This window comes from Onychostoma macrolepis, chromosome 16 (assembly GCF_012432095.1).
Source record: "Onychostoma macrolepis isolate SWU-2019 chromosome 16, ASM1243209v1, whole genome shotgun sequence".
NCBI classification, from domain to species: Eukaryota; Metazoa; Chordata; class Actinopteri; order Cypriniformes; family Cyprinidae; genus Onychostoma; species Onychostoma macrolepis.
Window position 1 is genome coordinate 10,429,357 of NC_081170.1, and position 13,836 is coordinate 10,443,192.

Below are 13,836 nucleotides of genomic sequence, written 5' to 3' on the forward strand. Positions count from 1 at the left end.
TGTGCAAACTTCAGACATCCAGGTCAAAGTCAAACATTTTAGTCAAAAACATATTCTCTTTTGTCAGAATCTAAACTTTGGCCTCAGATGACACACAAAGCTGTCAAATACACAGACTATTTTCCTGACTAGACAACACTAGTGAGATCAATTCAAAACACTTTTACAAAAACCTCCTTTTGGGAAACAGGAAACATCTTGCAAGTCAATGTCTGTTACAGTATGCAGCATAAATAGAGTTGTGCAGATACAGCAAAATTCACCAATAAACTTTAAGAAAAGTTTACTTTCATTACGCTACTGAAAAGTCATCTTACAGTAGATGAAAAGCACTAGAAGAGAAAAGTACAAAAACCAAACAACTGAATATACAGTAAACACACATTGGAATATCCTTTCAGTTACTGTACAGCAATAAATAAATAAATAAATTCAGCATCCTCTGCCTAGTTGCATTACTGTATTGGTAATATCCTTATTTGTTATACTATAGCAGTTTCTCAGTCTTCTGAGAAAAGACTTTCTCTGCCTAACAAGTACTTGGCTACAAATCAGTTAAACACTTACGAGTTTGAGGGTGTGTGCTACAGTATTTACAGTAAAAAGAATAGTGAAAGTTCTCTCATCTGAAGTACTGCTACTATGTACTGTAATTGTAATGTGTAAGTAGATGAGCCTGCAGGCAGCTTTCCTTATGATCACTCCATGCACAAGAACATGTTCAACTATAGTGCTTTACATTTCATCAGGAACAAATGACCTTTGACCTCATCCCCTTAATTTTGCTTTTCTCATCCTACTCTTCTTTATCTCCCACTACCAGGATTCATTTTCCAAAACACATAACCTGTGCACACCTGTGCGCCTGTTCTTATCATCCTGAGATTCTGACTGCCGTGTCATCAGTTTTGCTACTGAATGTTCAAACACGGATAAATGTGTGCAATTTGTGTTCATTTTGTGATTCTTGAGGTAGTTTTATTGTGTATTTGTGTTTTCTAAATGAATACATGGTTAAACATTATTTCTGACATGCTGTGTGTTTAAGCATTTGTAAATAAGACTAAAAAGATCCATGATTTTGGTTTTGGGTAAGCTTGTATGAAAAGAAAATGTAAGCATTTTAGAAACATGGTAATTGACTGCATAGTGTGAAAACAACACAAATTGTGTTAATGGTATGGCTACAACAGACAGATGTTGTGCTAATTGTGTTTAGAGTTTTGAAAATGTGATTAGAGATCGGACAGGATGTTAGCAATTGAAAAAAAACTGTAACTGGAAATTCTGGAAATGCCATTTAATTTATTAATGCCATTTAGTGCAGTGGTTCTCAACTGGTTTTGCTTCAGGACCTGGATTTACATTGGATTTACATTAGCAAACCCAATAACAGCATCATACAAAAGTAAGCAAAAATGTCCTTAAAATCAGAATTGAAATTTATGAATGTAACTAGATATGGCCAAGAATATGCTATTCTATCCTATTTTTAACTTTCTTTAAATTACAAAAGATTGTTTAGGTTTATGTTCTAGAAACACATTTAAAACCATTTTTAAAAAAGTTTTGATATGTATATAATGAGCAAATAAATATTATATAATATAAAACCCAAAATGTAAATGTGTTGCACAGAGCAAACTCTCTGCACCTGCAGTCCAGATCCCAGTTCAGACCATCTGTCACAGTTTATGAAGAAACCTCTTGACTCGTGATTGGTTTGATTTACGGTTGGGCCATTTCATCCTGTGTTATCCACTATTGTCACAAACAATGAAAGTAATTAACATTGACAACTGGGTTAGAAGGATTCGGTCACTTAGAATTTTCTAAACCAAACCAAAACAGTCCACAATTAAATAATCACTTACTGCAGCATCTTTGCAGTTGAGTTTGCTTTGATTAAGCAATATTCAGTGGAATGAAACATTTGGAAGCTGTAAAATGGCTCAAATTTGGAATGACCTAGAGGTAAAAGATAGCACATTAGATTATTCATTTGATGTTTGATGATTGAGTTTAACAACGCTCATCACCAATATGGGAATAAACGTTTCCAATATGGGGGAAAACAGACTTTAACCAGCATTTCATTGATCTTCTTAAGCCTGCATAAAAAAATGTCCAGGCTGTAAAAATTACTATTACAGCACCATTTCCTATTAGAAACCTTAGGTTTTACCAGTTTTATTCATTTTGACGGTTGAGGGTGACTATGGTATTAATTAATGCAGCAGATTCCATTTTCATCAGACAACTTGCCAGTGCCATAATGAATTTTAAGTCTTAGTGCCAATTCATAATAAAAATTGGAATTCTTAAGAGCTCATGAATTAACTAATAAAGTTTGAGGGAAAAAAATGGATAAATATAAACCAAGTGCCACTTGAACAGGCACTTGAGTTCTAATGTGTGACCCCTTTATCTGTAATAAATTTCCTCTTAAAGAAATATTAAAATGACTGCTATACCGTGGAGCTCTTCTCAAGCCATCAGAATGAAATGTTCAGAAAAGCCCCAGCATTCAAATGGCCATTAAAAATGACCCCACGTTTTAGATGACCCTTGGAGTGGAAATTAATTGGGCAGGGTTAGTGGGAAAATGATTGAATATAACTGCTATGAAAATCTAAATTCAGTATTACACCATCTCGCATATAACAACTCAAACACTCCGTATTCATGTGTTGCCTAAGAACAAAAAAATATAATTGCACATCAGTGGATTTTTAATAGGTCTATTGTGAATAAATTAAGGCTGCAATGGCTAATCGATAAAAAAAGATAATGAAAGTAATCAACCACGAATTTCATTAGTTTATATGGGTCATCACATTATACATGAAGCAACATTTTATAGTAATGACAAGTGTATGGCTATGTTCAAATTGGAACACTAGCATACTACTTAGTATGCATAATATTTTCAGCATATTTAAAGTATTTATATAAATAATTTATTATAAAGTATTTATGAATCATTTTATTTTCAAATATTATCTGTATCAGGGTTATTGTAGTTAACTGAAACTAAAACAAAACAATAATAAAAAATACTTAAAATAATAATAAATACATTCATTGCTTAAAATAAAAGATAAAAAAGAAATTAAAATTTCTCATTTGCATTTAGTTTAAAATAACTACAACTAAATATAGTATACATATGTTTTTTTTTTTTAAATGACAATGAAACAAAAAATTGCTAAAATGAACTGAAATGAAAATGAAAACTATAAAACGTTTAAAAATTAATTTATTAATTAATTATAAATTAAAGAATTAATTATTGATTACTAATTCAATACAAATACAGATCATACAGAATTCCATTTACAAATGAATCAATTAAAAATTCTTCATTGCAAGACTTTATTTGTAAAAGGTTCTGGAGATAAAAGGATCCTAGATTCGAATCCCAATAACACTGTTGTCAGGTCGACTCGGCATCTTTCCAGGTGGGTGAGCCAAAAACCAAGTCCTACAGGGTTTCTTATTCTTATCCTTAAAAACACCTTGTTATTCAAGTAACCGCGGCCAAATCAGTCAAAATGTGTAGTGTTTTTACACTGACCTCTACAAGGGCAGTGCTGTAGCATTTTTTATATGATCACACGTCGTCCCTGCCCTGTCCTCGTGCCCTTCCATTTGTGTCCCATCTTCGATGCCAATCATCTTTCCATTAGTATTCATTTATCTCTTTATAGCTTACTCCCTCTTGGCCTCAGGGAGGTCTCGCTCCCATCTTCCTCCCATTGTTTTTATCTGCCCACATCGACATGCTTGGCAACCTGCCACTCCGTCACATCTCTCTCACACCAGCACACACACTAAAAGCCCATCAATTAATGGTCTGCTGGCACAGGGACGCACAAGCACTGACTGATACACTCCCACCATATAAAGGAATATAATTGGCATGTGTCATCCATATACTTTTTTTATTTATTTTGCTGTGACTTCATTTCGCTAACTCGTGTTCACCAGCTTGATACGCTTTAATTGTTATTTGCCAAATGGCACAGATTATAGTATTCCTTTGATTACGCAGACGATGGCGAGATTGTTCAAATGGCACCGTGGCCTGTTGCAAAGTGCGGTTTGATGAATAGAAATCACATGTCGGTTGAGCTCTCATTTGAATTAAATGATTGCAAAACATCCTTTTCGTCCCTAAAAACGAGCCGCCATGTGAAAAAGATGTTTTCAATCATTACTCCTTGATTCTCTAAAAGTTTCTAGATGATTGATTTTGGGCAGCACACCTGGCTTCAGTGAAACTAATCAAACAGCCCCCTATTGTTAAAGTTCGTTTTCTGTCTTTGTGCTCCAATTGGGTGTAAAACTAGCCGTCATGAGGAGTCACTTTTTTCCAATCTGAAATTTGACAGCGTTATTCCTGATTTATGGCTTCTGCTCAAGTAGAAAGAAAGTGAAGAAGAAGAATAGAAGGACGATTAAACGGATCAGGTTGAGTATACTTCACTAAAGTTGTTGTCTTGCTGCTTAATAGGCACAAGTTTAAAGGAATTATGAACCTCTTGATGTTTTCAGGTGACAACACTTTACATAAATAGATCATTTATGCAGAATCAGGAAAATGTGCAGGATGACTGTGTATACCATTATTTTAAGATAAAATTACTCATACCGTAATATAAAATATTAGTCATACATAGTCATACAACCTCTAGTTAATGTGCAGGGTAGAAGATATTTTCTGACACAGTTGGTCCCCAGTCATCATGCACTTTCCGTTTTTAGTAAAATATTGTCAGGTTCATACACTCTTAAAAATAAAGGTGCTTCAAAAGGTTCTTCAAGCGATGCCACAGAAGAACCATTTTTGGTTCCACAAAGAACCTTTCAGTCAAAGAACCATCTCTTTCTTACCTTTTTATAATCTGAAAAACCTTCTTTCACCACAAATAACCTTTTGTGAAACAGAAAGGTTCTTCAGATGTTAAAGGTTCTTTATGGAACCATTTAGACAAAAAGGTTCTTCTATGGCATCGTGAAGCACCTTTATTTTTAAGAGTGTAGAGGCTGCTAGCTATTTTACATATTGTCAGTTTGGTGGCTAATTTACATGAATTCATACTAATGTGTACCTTTTCATCCGATCTGCTTTCACCTCACTGAGGGTTAGGTTTAGGATTGGTCCTTCATGCTTGCTTTTTATTTTCCTAAAATTGTAAGAATCACATTGTATGAATCCACACCAAATTGCCACCTCATAAAATGCACAGATTCTCTTATTGTTGAATGAAATGGTAAAAATAGCTATTAAAAGCTGTTTAAAATTACTATTATTATCTTTTTGCCAGTGATCAGTCTTGGCTGGTCCCTGAAGCGTACGATCCAACTGATCTCACAGAATTCCGTGTAATGTTCACGGACTTAATTAACCCCGAATCTGTGGTGGCATCACGGAATCGCCGAAAAGGAAAAACTAAATAAAAGCGATCCATGTGTCATACAGTGCTATTGTGGCTGCAGTGTGTCACATGACAAGCATGACGTGTCGCCATGGAAACAATGACCACTTATACTGCAGTTAAAATTCGGTTGTCAGTTCACCTTTTACTCCTTAATCGCGTTCTGTACACACATAATTCATTAAAATACAGGAGTAACAACCGCATTAACTCCCGAAAAATGCAGGTAGTGACAACCGCATTTACAGAAATTCTACGCAGTGTGGAACTGAACCAAAGACTAGAAGACCTAGACTCTTTGACTGAACAGAACAACTAGTTGTTAATAACGTATTTGAACGTGCATCACAAATGTCTTCATCTGTATGTGAGATGCAAGAAAATAACAGTGAAAGAAGTCTTAATTTAGCGCATTTTGACATGGGGCTAGCTGAGCTCATGAGCCCTGCGGAAAAGTGTCAGTGTTGCCAGATCTTCATACAAAGAAAAAAAAATCTAACAAGGAGAAGCACAAAAAAACACAAAAACACTCAAATGCTTTGTTTTATAACACCAAAAAAAAGCCACATATCTCATATTCGCAACAGACCACTTAATTAACTCCATAAAGCGCCTATCTTTATGAGATAAGACCAAACAACATGCCTAATAGCACTTGTAAATATGAAAACATGGCAACACTGCAAGAGAGCACTCTCTAAAGCAGCCTCCCGAGCATAAACAAAGCGCAGCAGGTCTGTCAGCGGTTGTTTAGATAAAATGAACGGACAAAATGAGTCTTTAGCCAAAAAATGGCACATAAACGGCTAAATTTTTATTCACTCCCGCAAGATTAAGCAGTAGGCCTATATTAGAATGATTTCTGAAAAATCATGTTAGCAGTAACACAATGAAGACTGGAATAATGGCTAAATAAATTACAAACTAAATGGGATTGCTATCAGATATCATACTTCACAAATCATAGAGCTTCTTGACACAAACCTGAGCAGAAACTTGTCATGTTTTTCTCTCTAGCCCCCTACACTCAGTATATTCAAATACAAGGTACTGTATATTATTACAAGCTTGCAACCACATTCCCTGTCTCTGCATAAGCACACATCAGACATGCAATATGATGATGCACTCAAGATTCATTATGAGGCTACATGTAAGAGTGATTATACATGGCTTCTGCTGTGGGTTTGATGGAGACCCGTTTCATTGGGGAGAAACGCAGTGTAAATCGAGTGTGTAGAGCAATTTAAAAAGTGCCTTCTCGTGCAGGCTGACACTGCAGAGAGAGGATAAAATATAAAGCGGACCCTGGAGCGCTTGGCAACGCTGCGATAGAAGTGTCAAACACGCTTATGAGAGAGTTTTTACTGCCTCTCTTGCCCCCGCAGTCAATGCAGACAGACACTAAAGGATCCACCAGCTTGTGTTCCTATTGTGCCTCAGTGGGACTCGGCTGTCAATTCATCAGAGATATAAATATACGTTCACAAAAGTGCAACAAGAAGTGGCCTCTGCTCACTCTTCTGTAGGCTCATCAGATGAAGGCGTAGCTGGATGGAAATACATTAGGTCGCTGAGTGCACAACATACGTATTCCTAATATCACTTCATTACCGTTGCATCAAACTCTTCAGCTCCAGAGTGATCTAAACTAACTTTTATATTATTTGCTAACTGAGTGTCATCCAGCTGTTTCAAATGATGGAGAAGCAGTAACACCCGCACCCTTTTTAAGTGTGATTCATATTCAATGCAGAATGGTTGCAGTTCTTGATTGATTAGTTTAAATGAATAAAGTAATGTGCGATGAGTTCAAAAATTGTTGAAAAGTGTCCAGCAAATATTTAGTTAATAATAAAAAATGGATAATTTTTTTTTTATATATATATATATATATATGATACAAAATGTATTCTATATATTATAAAATTGTTGATTATACCACTGAAAATATTTTTTCTAGTTGTGCTTATAAAAATGATAAGATGGGGTACCAAAGTAGCAAAGAAATTGCATTATTTTTTATAATTTTTTGAATCACCTGAGTCATGCACCAAAAAATGTAAATTTTATATACAGGTGCATCTCAATAAATTAGAATGTCGTGGAAAAGTTCATTTATTTCAGTAATTCAACTCAAATTGTGAAACTCGTGTATTAAATAAATTCAGTGCACACAGACTGAAGTAGTTTAAGTCTTTGGTTTTTTTAATTTGATGATTTAGGCTCACATTTAACAAAACCCACCAATTCACTATCTCAACAAATTAGAATACTTCCTAAGACCAATTAAAAAAGCATTTTTAGTGAATTGTTGGCCTTCTGGAAAGTATCTTCATTTACTGTATATGTACTCAATACTTGGTAGGGGCTCCTTTTGCTTTAATTACTGCCTCAATTCGGCGTGGCATGGAGGTGATCAGTTTGTGGCACTGCTGAGGTGGTATGGAAGCCCAGGTTTCTTTGACAGTGGCCTTCAGCTCATCTGCATTTTTTGGTCTCGTTTCTCATTTTCCTCTTGACAATACCCATAGATTCTCTATGGGGTTCAGGTCTGGTGAGCTTGCTGGCCAGTCAAGCACACCAACATCATGGTCATTTAACCAACTTTTGGTGCTTTTGGCAGTGTGGGCAGGTGCCAAATCCTGATGGAAAATGAAATCAGCATCTTTAAAAAGCTGGTCAGCAGAAGGAAGCATGAAGTGCTCCAAAATTTCTTGGTAAACGGGTGCAGTGACTTTGGTTTTCAAAAAACACAATGGACCAACACCAGCAGATGACATTCCACCCCAAATCATCACAGACTGTGGAAACTTAACACTGGACTTCAAGCAACTTGGGCTATGAGCTTCTCCACCCTTCCTCCAGACTCTAGGACCTTGGTTTCCAAATGAAATACAAAACTTACTCTCATCTGAAAAGAGGACTTTGGACCACTGGGCAACAGTCCAGTTCTTCTTCTCCTTAGCCCAGGTAAGACGCCTCTGACGTTGTCTGTGGTTCAGGAGTGTCTTAACAAATTTCTTGACACGTCTGTGTGTGGTGGCTCTTGATGCCTTGACCCCAGCCTCGGTCCATTCCTTGTGAAGTTCACCCAAATTCTTGAATCGATTTTGCTTGATAATCCTCATAAGGCTGGGGTTCTCTCGGTTGGTTGTGCATCTTTTTCTTCCACACTTTTTCCTTCCACTCAACTTTCTGTTAACATGCTTGGATACAGCACTCTGTGAACAGCCAACTTCTTTGGCAATGAATGTTTGTGGCTTACCCTCCTTGTGAAGGGTGTCAATGATTGTCTTTTGGACAACTGTCAGATCAGCAGTCTTCCCCATGATTGTGTAGCCTAGTGAACCAAACTGAGAGACCATTTTGAAGGCTCAGGAAACCTTTGCAGGTGTTTTCAGTTGATTAGCTGATTGGCATGTTTTGTTTTGTTTTTAGTAGGGAATATGTCATTGTAATCAATGAATATATATTCTATAAACCTGTGCTTTTCTGGACATAAAATTTCAAACAGATTTTATTTACTAGACCCTTTTCTACACAGTCCAGTTTAATAATGTTCACTTCTGACTTAATATAATTGCTGTATCTTTGCTGTTGTAGAATATGTTGAATTTTGAGTCCTAGACTTTTTAAATTATCTATAATTTCTAATTATATATTTCACAATTAAAACATGAATTAAATGCACTTTAAAGCGATTGAGCAAGGCTGTGTAATAAAGTATCTAGATCATGGTAGCCTGTTGCATTTACCACAACCTATTGCCCTAAAAATTGTCAGAGATAAGAATTATATTGTTACCTAATTTCCATTATTTCATTAATGAGTTGGCCACTAAAACAATGCAGACAGCACACACAAACAAACAAACAATAGGCCTACTGTTAGTGGCAGCAGTTCTTTTTTAGTGAATTCACCCCATAGTTTGTATTCCGCCAAGTCGTTTCAGTCAGGCTCAGTTGGTTAACTTCAGGTCACACTCAGCACGGAATGGAAGAAACTGATCTTTATACTCAGTGCAGCTCTGGATAGCTTATAGCACCCAGAGGCAGGGGGAACTAATACGGTGTGACCCTAAAGTCGTGTATACATACACCAGAGGAATTAAAGAAACTACCCAAGAGCGAGAGCGGCCGCGTTGCCAGGGAGATTAGCCCAGCAAGCTTTTATGTGCGCATCAATGTAAGCAGGAAGATGGCAAAATAAATAAATAAAAGCGGCAAAATGGAACATTATTTGGTGTTAAATCTGTAGAAATGAAATGCTAATGCCTTCTCTATCTCTCTGCCTTCCTGTCTCTGTTTTTTTATTCATACCTTCCTCTAAAAGCTGGGCTTGTTTGCCGTGCTGGGATCATTTAAAAGTATAATTTATTTGTAATGAAGTCGGGAAGCTTTGATATGACACTGTGAGTTGGAACGAGGGAACAGTGAAGAGAAAAGTCGCATTTCTGTATTACATGCAATGTGTACAGGAAAGTAACCGTCACGTTCGCTGCCTGCCCACCTCAAAGCACATGCTAAACCTATTCATTTGTGGTAAAATATGGTGAAAATAAAGGGAAATAGTTGAATATGCTTGACGTGAAAGACATTTTGAATAGTTTGTTTAGTCTGAATTATACATTAGCTGGACCTTCATCGGAAAAAATGCGTTTTTTTTAAGATGAATCTGATACAATTGTCAGATTTGGTTGAAGATGCTATTGAAACCTAATCTTGACAAAAAATTTATACTTTCAAGCTGATTTCAAGAGTTGCACTCAAAATAGCTGCCTGGGGGTGGGGGTTCCAAAATGGCCATGAGTGAACTGACTTTAAAGGGACTTTGGACATAATCTGTGAGCAGGAACTGTATTTTCCACCTGCAGAAATTCTCTGAGAAAAAAATCTCAAAGCACAGATCACCTGTAGGCTATTGCATGCCATATTTGCTATTCCTTAAGGAAGAAGAAATGTGTTTTCTCTCTTTTCAGTCAGCACATTATGTATTTTAATTTCACAGCTGTCGTGTTTTGAATTGAATCAGAGCTGTTAGGATTAAGATGAATGCATTTTGATAATTCATAATCCGGAACTGAGACCGGGCAACAGGGCAGAACGCATCTGTCATGTAGGCTTCACATATTTAACCACTTCCTCTTAGATTGGCTGAAAAAATTGCAGCAGAAAACATAGCTCTCAAACTAAGGGCCCACATACTCTGAACAGACTCTACGCACGCAGTTAGTCCCAAAATATCCACAGCCTCCTCAAGACATTCCACACCCACGTTCTGCTGACTCATTCAGGTAAATTAACATGAAAACCGCTTAATCGAGAATGCTATTTTCACTGCTGTTCTTTGCTTTAAACACCTCAGCACAGGTTTCAAAAACTGTAAATGTAAACTGCAAGTGTTTTATTCACCTATAAATTTAGAAGAAGAGTCTATGTTCCTGTCTAAGTTGAAAAAAAAAAATAGTTTGTCTGGATATATAACAATACCAACAGGAGAAGCAGGTAAAGACATTATTTTCATACCAACATTATAAAAATAGGTGATAGAAAAGGGGTGAAAAAAAGGTTGCTGAAATGTCAAGAGCTTTTAAAACAAGTGTGTTAAAGTCAACAAGAAACAGCATTCACTAATAATTTTATTTCCAAATTATGACATATTTCAGATTGCAAATTAAATCATGAAAAATTAGGGATGCTCAATATACAGTATAGGTGTAATATCAATTATCAGATTATTTTAGAATCTTCTAATCTATCGGTAATCGGCAGTGTTGGATTAATATTAGCCAATATTGGATATTTAATTGTTGCTCTGCTTTTTTTTTTCATTTCTTTTTTTTTTTTTTTTGACAAGCTGATCTTTAAAAATACTAAACATTTAATAACATTGTTAGTATCTTTATCAATTCTCAGAATATCCATCTCAAATATCAGTTTTTCATACTGTACATTATAATGTTGTCTAAATTAACTTTTTAGCATTTTAAATGGTTTTCGTTTTTAGTTTAGTTTGTTAGTTTTATTTATACAAAATAATATTTAATTTGAATATTGCGCCATTTATTGGTAATTGGTTGTGGCAAAAATTTTAATATCACTACATTCCTTAGCAGGAATTTTTTTTTTAGGAATGAATTAAATCATGTGTATTTTATTCAGTATACGGTTGTGCATTAAGGAAGTAAAAATGGCAAATTATTGTCATGTTTCAGTCATTTTTTTTTTGTTGTTGTTTTGATCTTAAATTGCTTTCATTCTCCCTGCAGACTTCATCCAATGATGACAAATCATTACAGCCTTTTGTTTGCCATCTTGGTCATCGCCATTAAAACATTAAACACTGAAGAGGAGCTGAAGGAGACTGGGTTTGGATTTCCACCTCCCCGACATGGACTTGCCCTAATTAAGTGGTATGTGAAAACCTGTATTGACAATAACATGGTGGCTCTCTGTAACCCTGTGGCTGGACAGTTTGGGTTCCATGAGTTCCATAACAGTGGGTTCCTGCTCCCTCCGCTGAAGGACAAACACACGTATATGTACTTCACCATAGGAAACCTTCACTACCGACACGCTAAGGATCTTCCCTATGAAGTGAGGAAATACTATGATCCACATAACAAAATGAGCAACATGGACAGGGTCATTGTGAAGCTCAACAGGAACAAGAACAAAATCGAGGAGATCTACATATCAGAGCACTATAATCCTCCCAGAACTTTTCAGTTAGGAGCCTCTCTCATCGGTGACTTAAGACAGGACCAGAACTCTCAAAACATTTTACATAAGATTTTCTATTATTAAAAAAAAAAAAAAAAAAAAAATCCCTGTATTACCACATTTTCCCCACAGCTGAGCCTTTTTGCACTTTCAGTTTATTAGATATTTTAACTTTCACTTCTGAGTTTTTCTTTTGTATAGCCCACTTTATTCCACTTCCTCTTTTTTATTCTCTCCATCACATGCTGTAAAACAATTTAGTAACTTCCTCAATGAAGTTAAATGTGGACTTTAGACCTGGTTGGGTTTACAGTTTACAGAAATGTGATTAACGTTTACCTACCTTTGGTCATATCAATTATAAATATGGGCTTTAAAGGTGAAGTGTGCAATTTTTCTTTGTTAAAACATTTTTTCTATCCCAGCTCATGCAGCCTGATCTCATTAGTATTCATAGGTATTTGTATAGCGTTTACATTTGCATTTCTTTATATCTGAATATACACTGAAAACACACTACATACAAACTGACAGCATCTCAAACAACCATATTTACAATTGCACAGCTTAAAAAAAAACTCCTTTACATTATATTTTATAATATAAAGTTACATTATGATATATGTATGAGCCCTTAAACCTACCCCTATCCTGAATACTTCTCAACCATATAAAAAAAATGCATAGGCAATAGCAAAATTCCGGTACAATTTTGCAGACCAAAAGGTCCATTGTCTAGTGTCAATATGGTGTAGTGAAGTCACTTTTAAGCCAGGCAACTTTCTGTTGGTAAGCGTGGCAAATTTATTTGACCAACTTGCCATTGCAAAATCTGTTTGGGGAAATCTTTCGCCTCAACAGGAAATTCCCAATTGCATGGATTCCTATTAAAATTACTGGATTTCATTCATTTAAAATTTGTCAAACGGCAATAATCGCACCTCAGAAGCACCAATACCTATTAAATGAACAAAATCACATTGTAGAACACAACATTTTTTGGTTGATCTTACCGGAAAGCATAGACAACAACCAGCCCAACAGCAACACTAGCTCAGTAGGTGATTTGAATTTGTCCAAACAATAGGGGAGTAATCAGGAAACATTAAAATATCTTAAAACATTAGTAAATCCATTTAGTGCTGGTAGTGGTGGAGAAATTACACATTTCACCTTTAATTCTAATGTCATTCAGATGATTAAAATCACTTCTTGAAGAAAGGTTACAGGGTTACATTCATTAATTCTGTTTTAATTAATGCAAATGCAAGACAGTTTCACTTCTCCAAATCTAAAAAAGGAAAACTTTGACAATAAACTATTAAACAGCATGTTTGCATAATGTAAACATCTGCCTGTGTATATGCATATGCGTAAGCAACAGACAGTGACAGATAATGAGTAATGCTTATTAATGGACAGACGAAAGTGTTCATTGTGACGTTCTATGTAAATGCATCCAGTCTGAGAATATTAAAGACTGTTGCACCACATTTTTTTTTTTTAAATGCTTGAAGTTTCACATAATGGAACCAAAGTGTTCCATTAGTTGTTCAAATTTAGTAAGATGAAACACTGTCTCAACCTCACTCAATTCAAGAACCACTGAGGTGTGAGTGGACAGTAGATTTCAATCATGTGAACATGTCAAGAGTGGACACTACAATAGT

At 35.7% G+C, this 13,836-nt stretch overlaps 1 protein-coding gene across 3 annotated transcripts in view; it reads left to right on the forward strand.

The window, feature by feature from the left end:
• Positions 1–13,663, forward strand: part of si:ch211-198c19.1 (uncharacterized protein LOC100151013 homolog) — a 28,629-nt gene extending 14,966 nt beyond the window's left edge. The window contains exons 1-2 of one of the 3 annotated variants that reach the window (XM_058747251.1): positions 10,600–10,737; positions 11,713–13,660. In XM_058747251.1, the coding sequence (XP_058603234.1) occupies positions 11,723–12,250 (528 nt within the window). In that variant the 5' untranslated portion in view covers positions 10,600–10,737; positions 11,713–11,722 and the 3' untranslated portion in view covers positions 12,251–13,660. Of the gene's footprint in view, positions 1–10,599; positions 10,738–10,803; positions 10,949–11,712 lie in introns of those variants that run through there. The other 2 variants (XM_058747252.1, XM_058747254.1) reach the window with 2 other exon arrangements.
• The last annotated feature ends 173 nt before the right edge of the window (positions 13,664–13,836 follow it).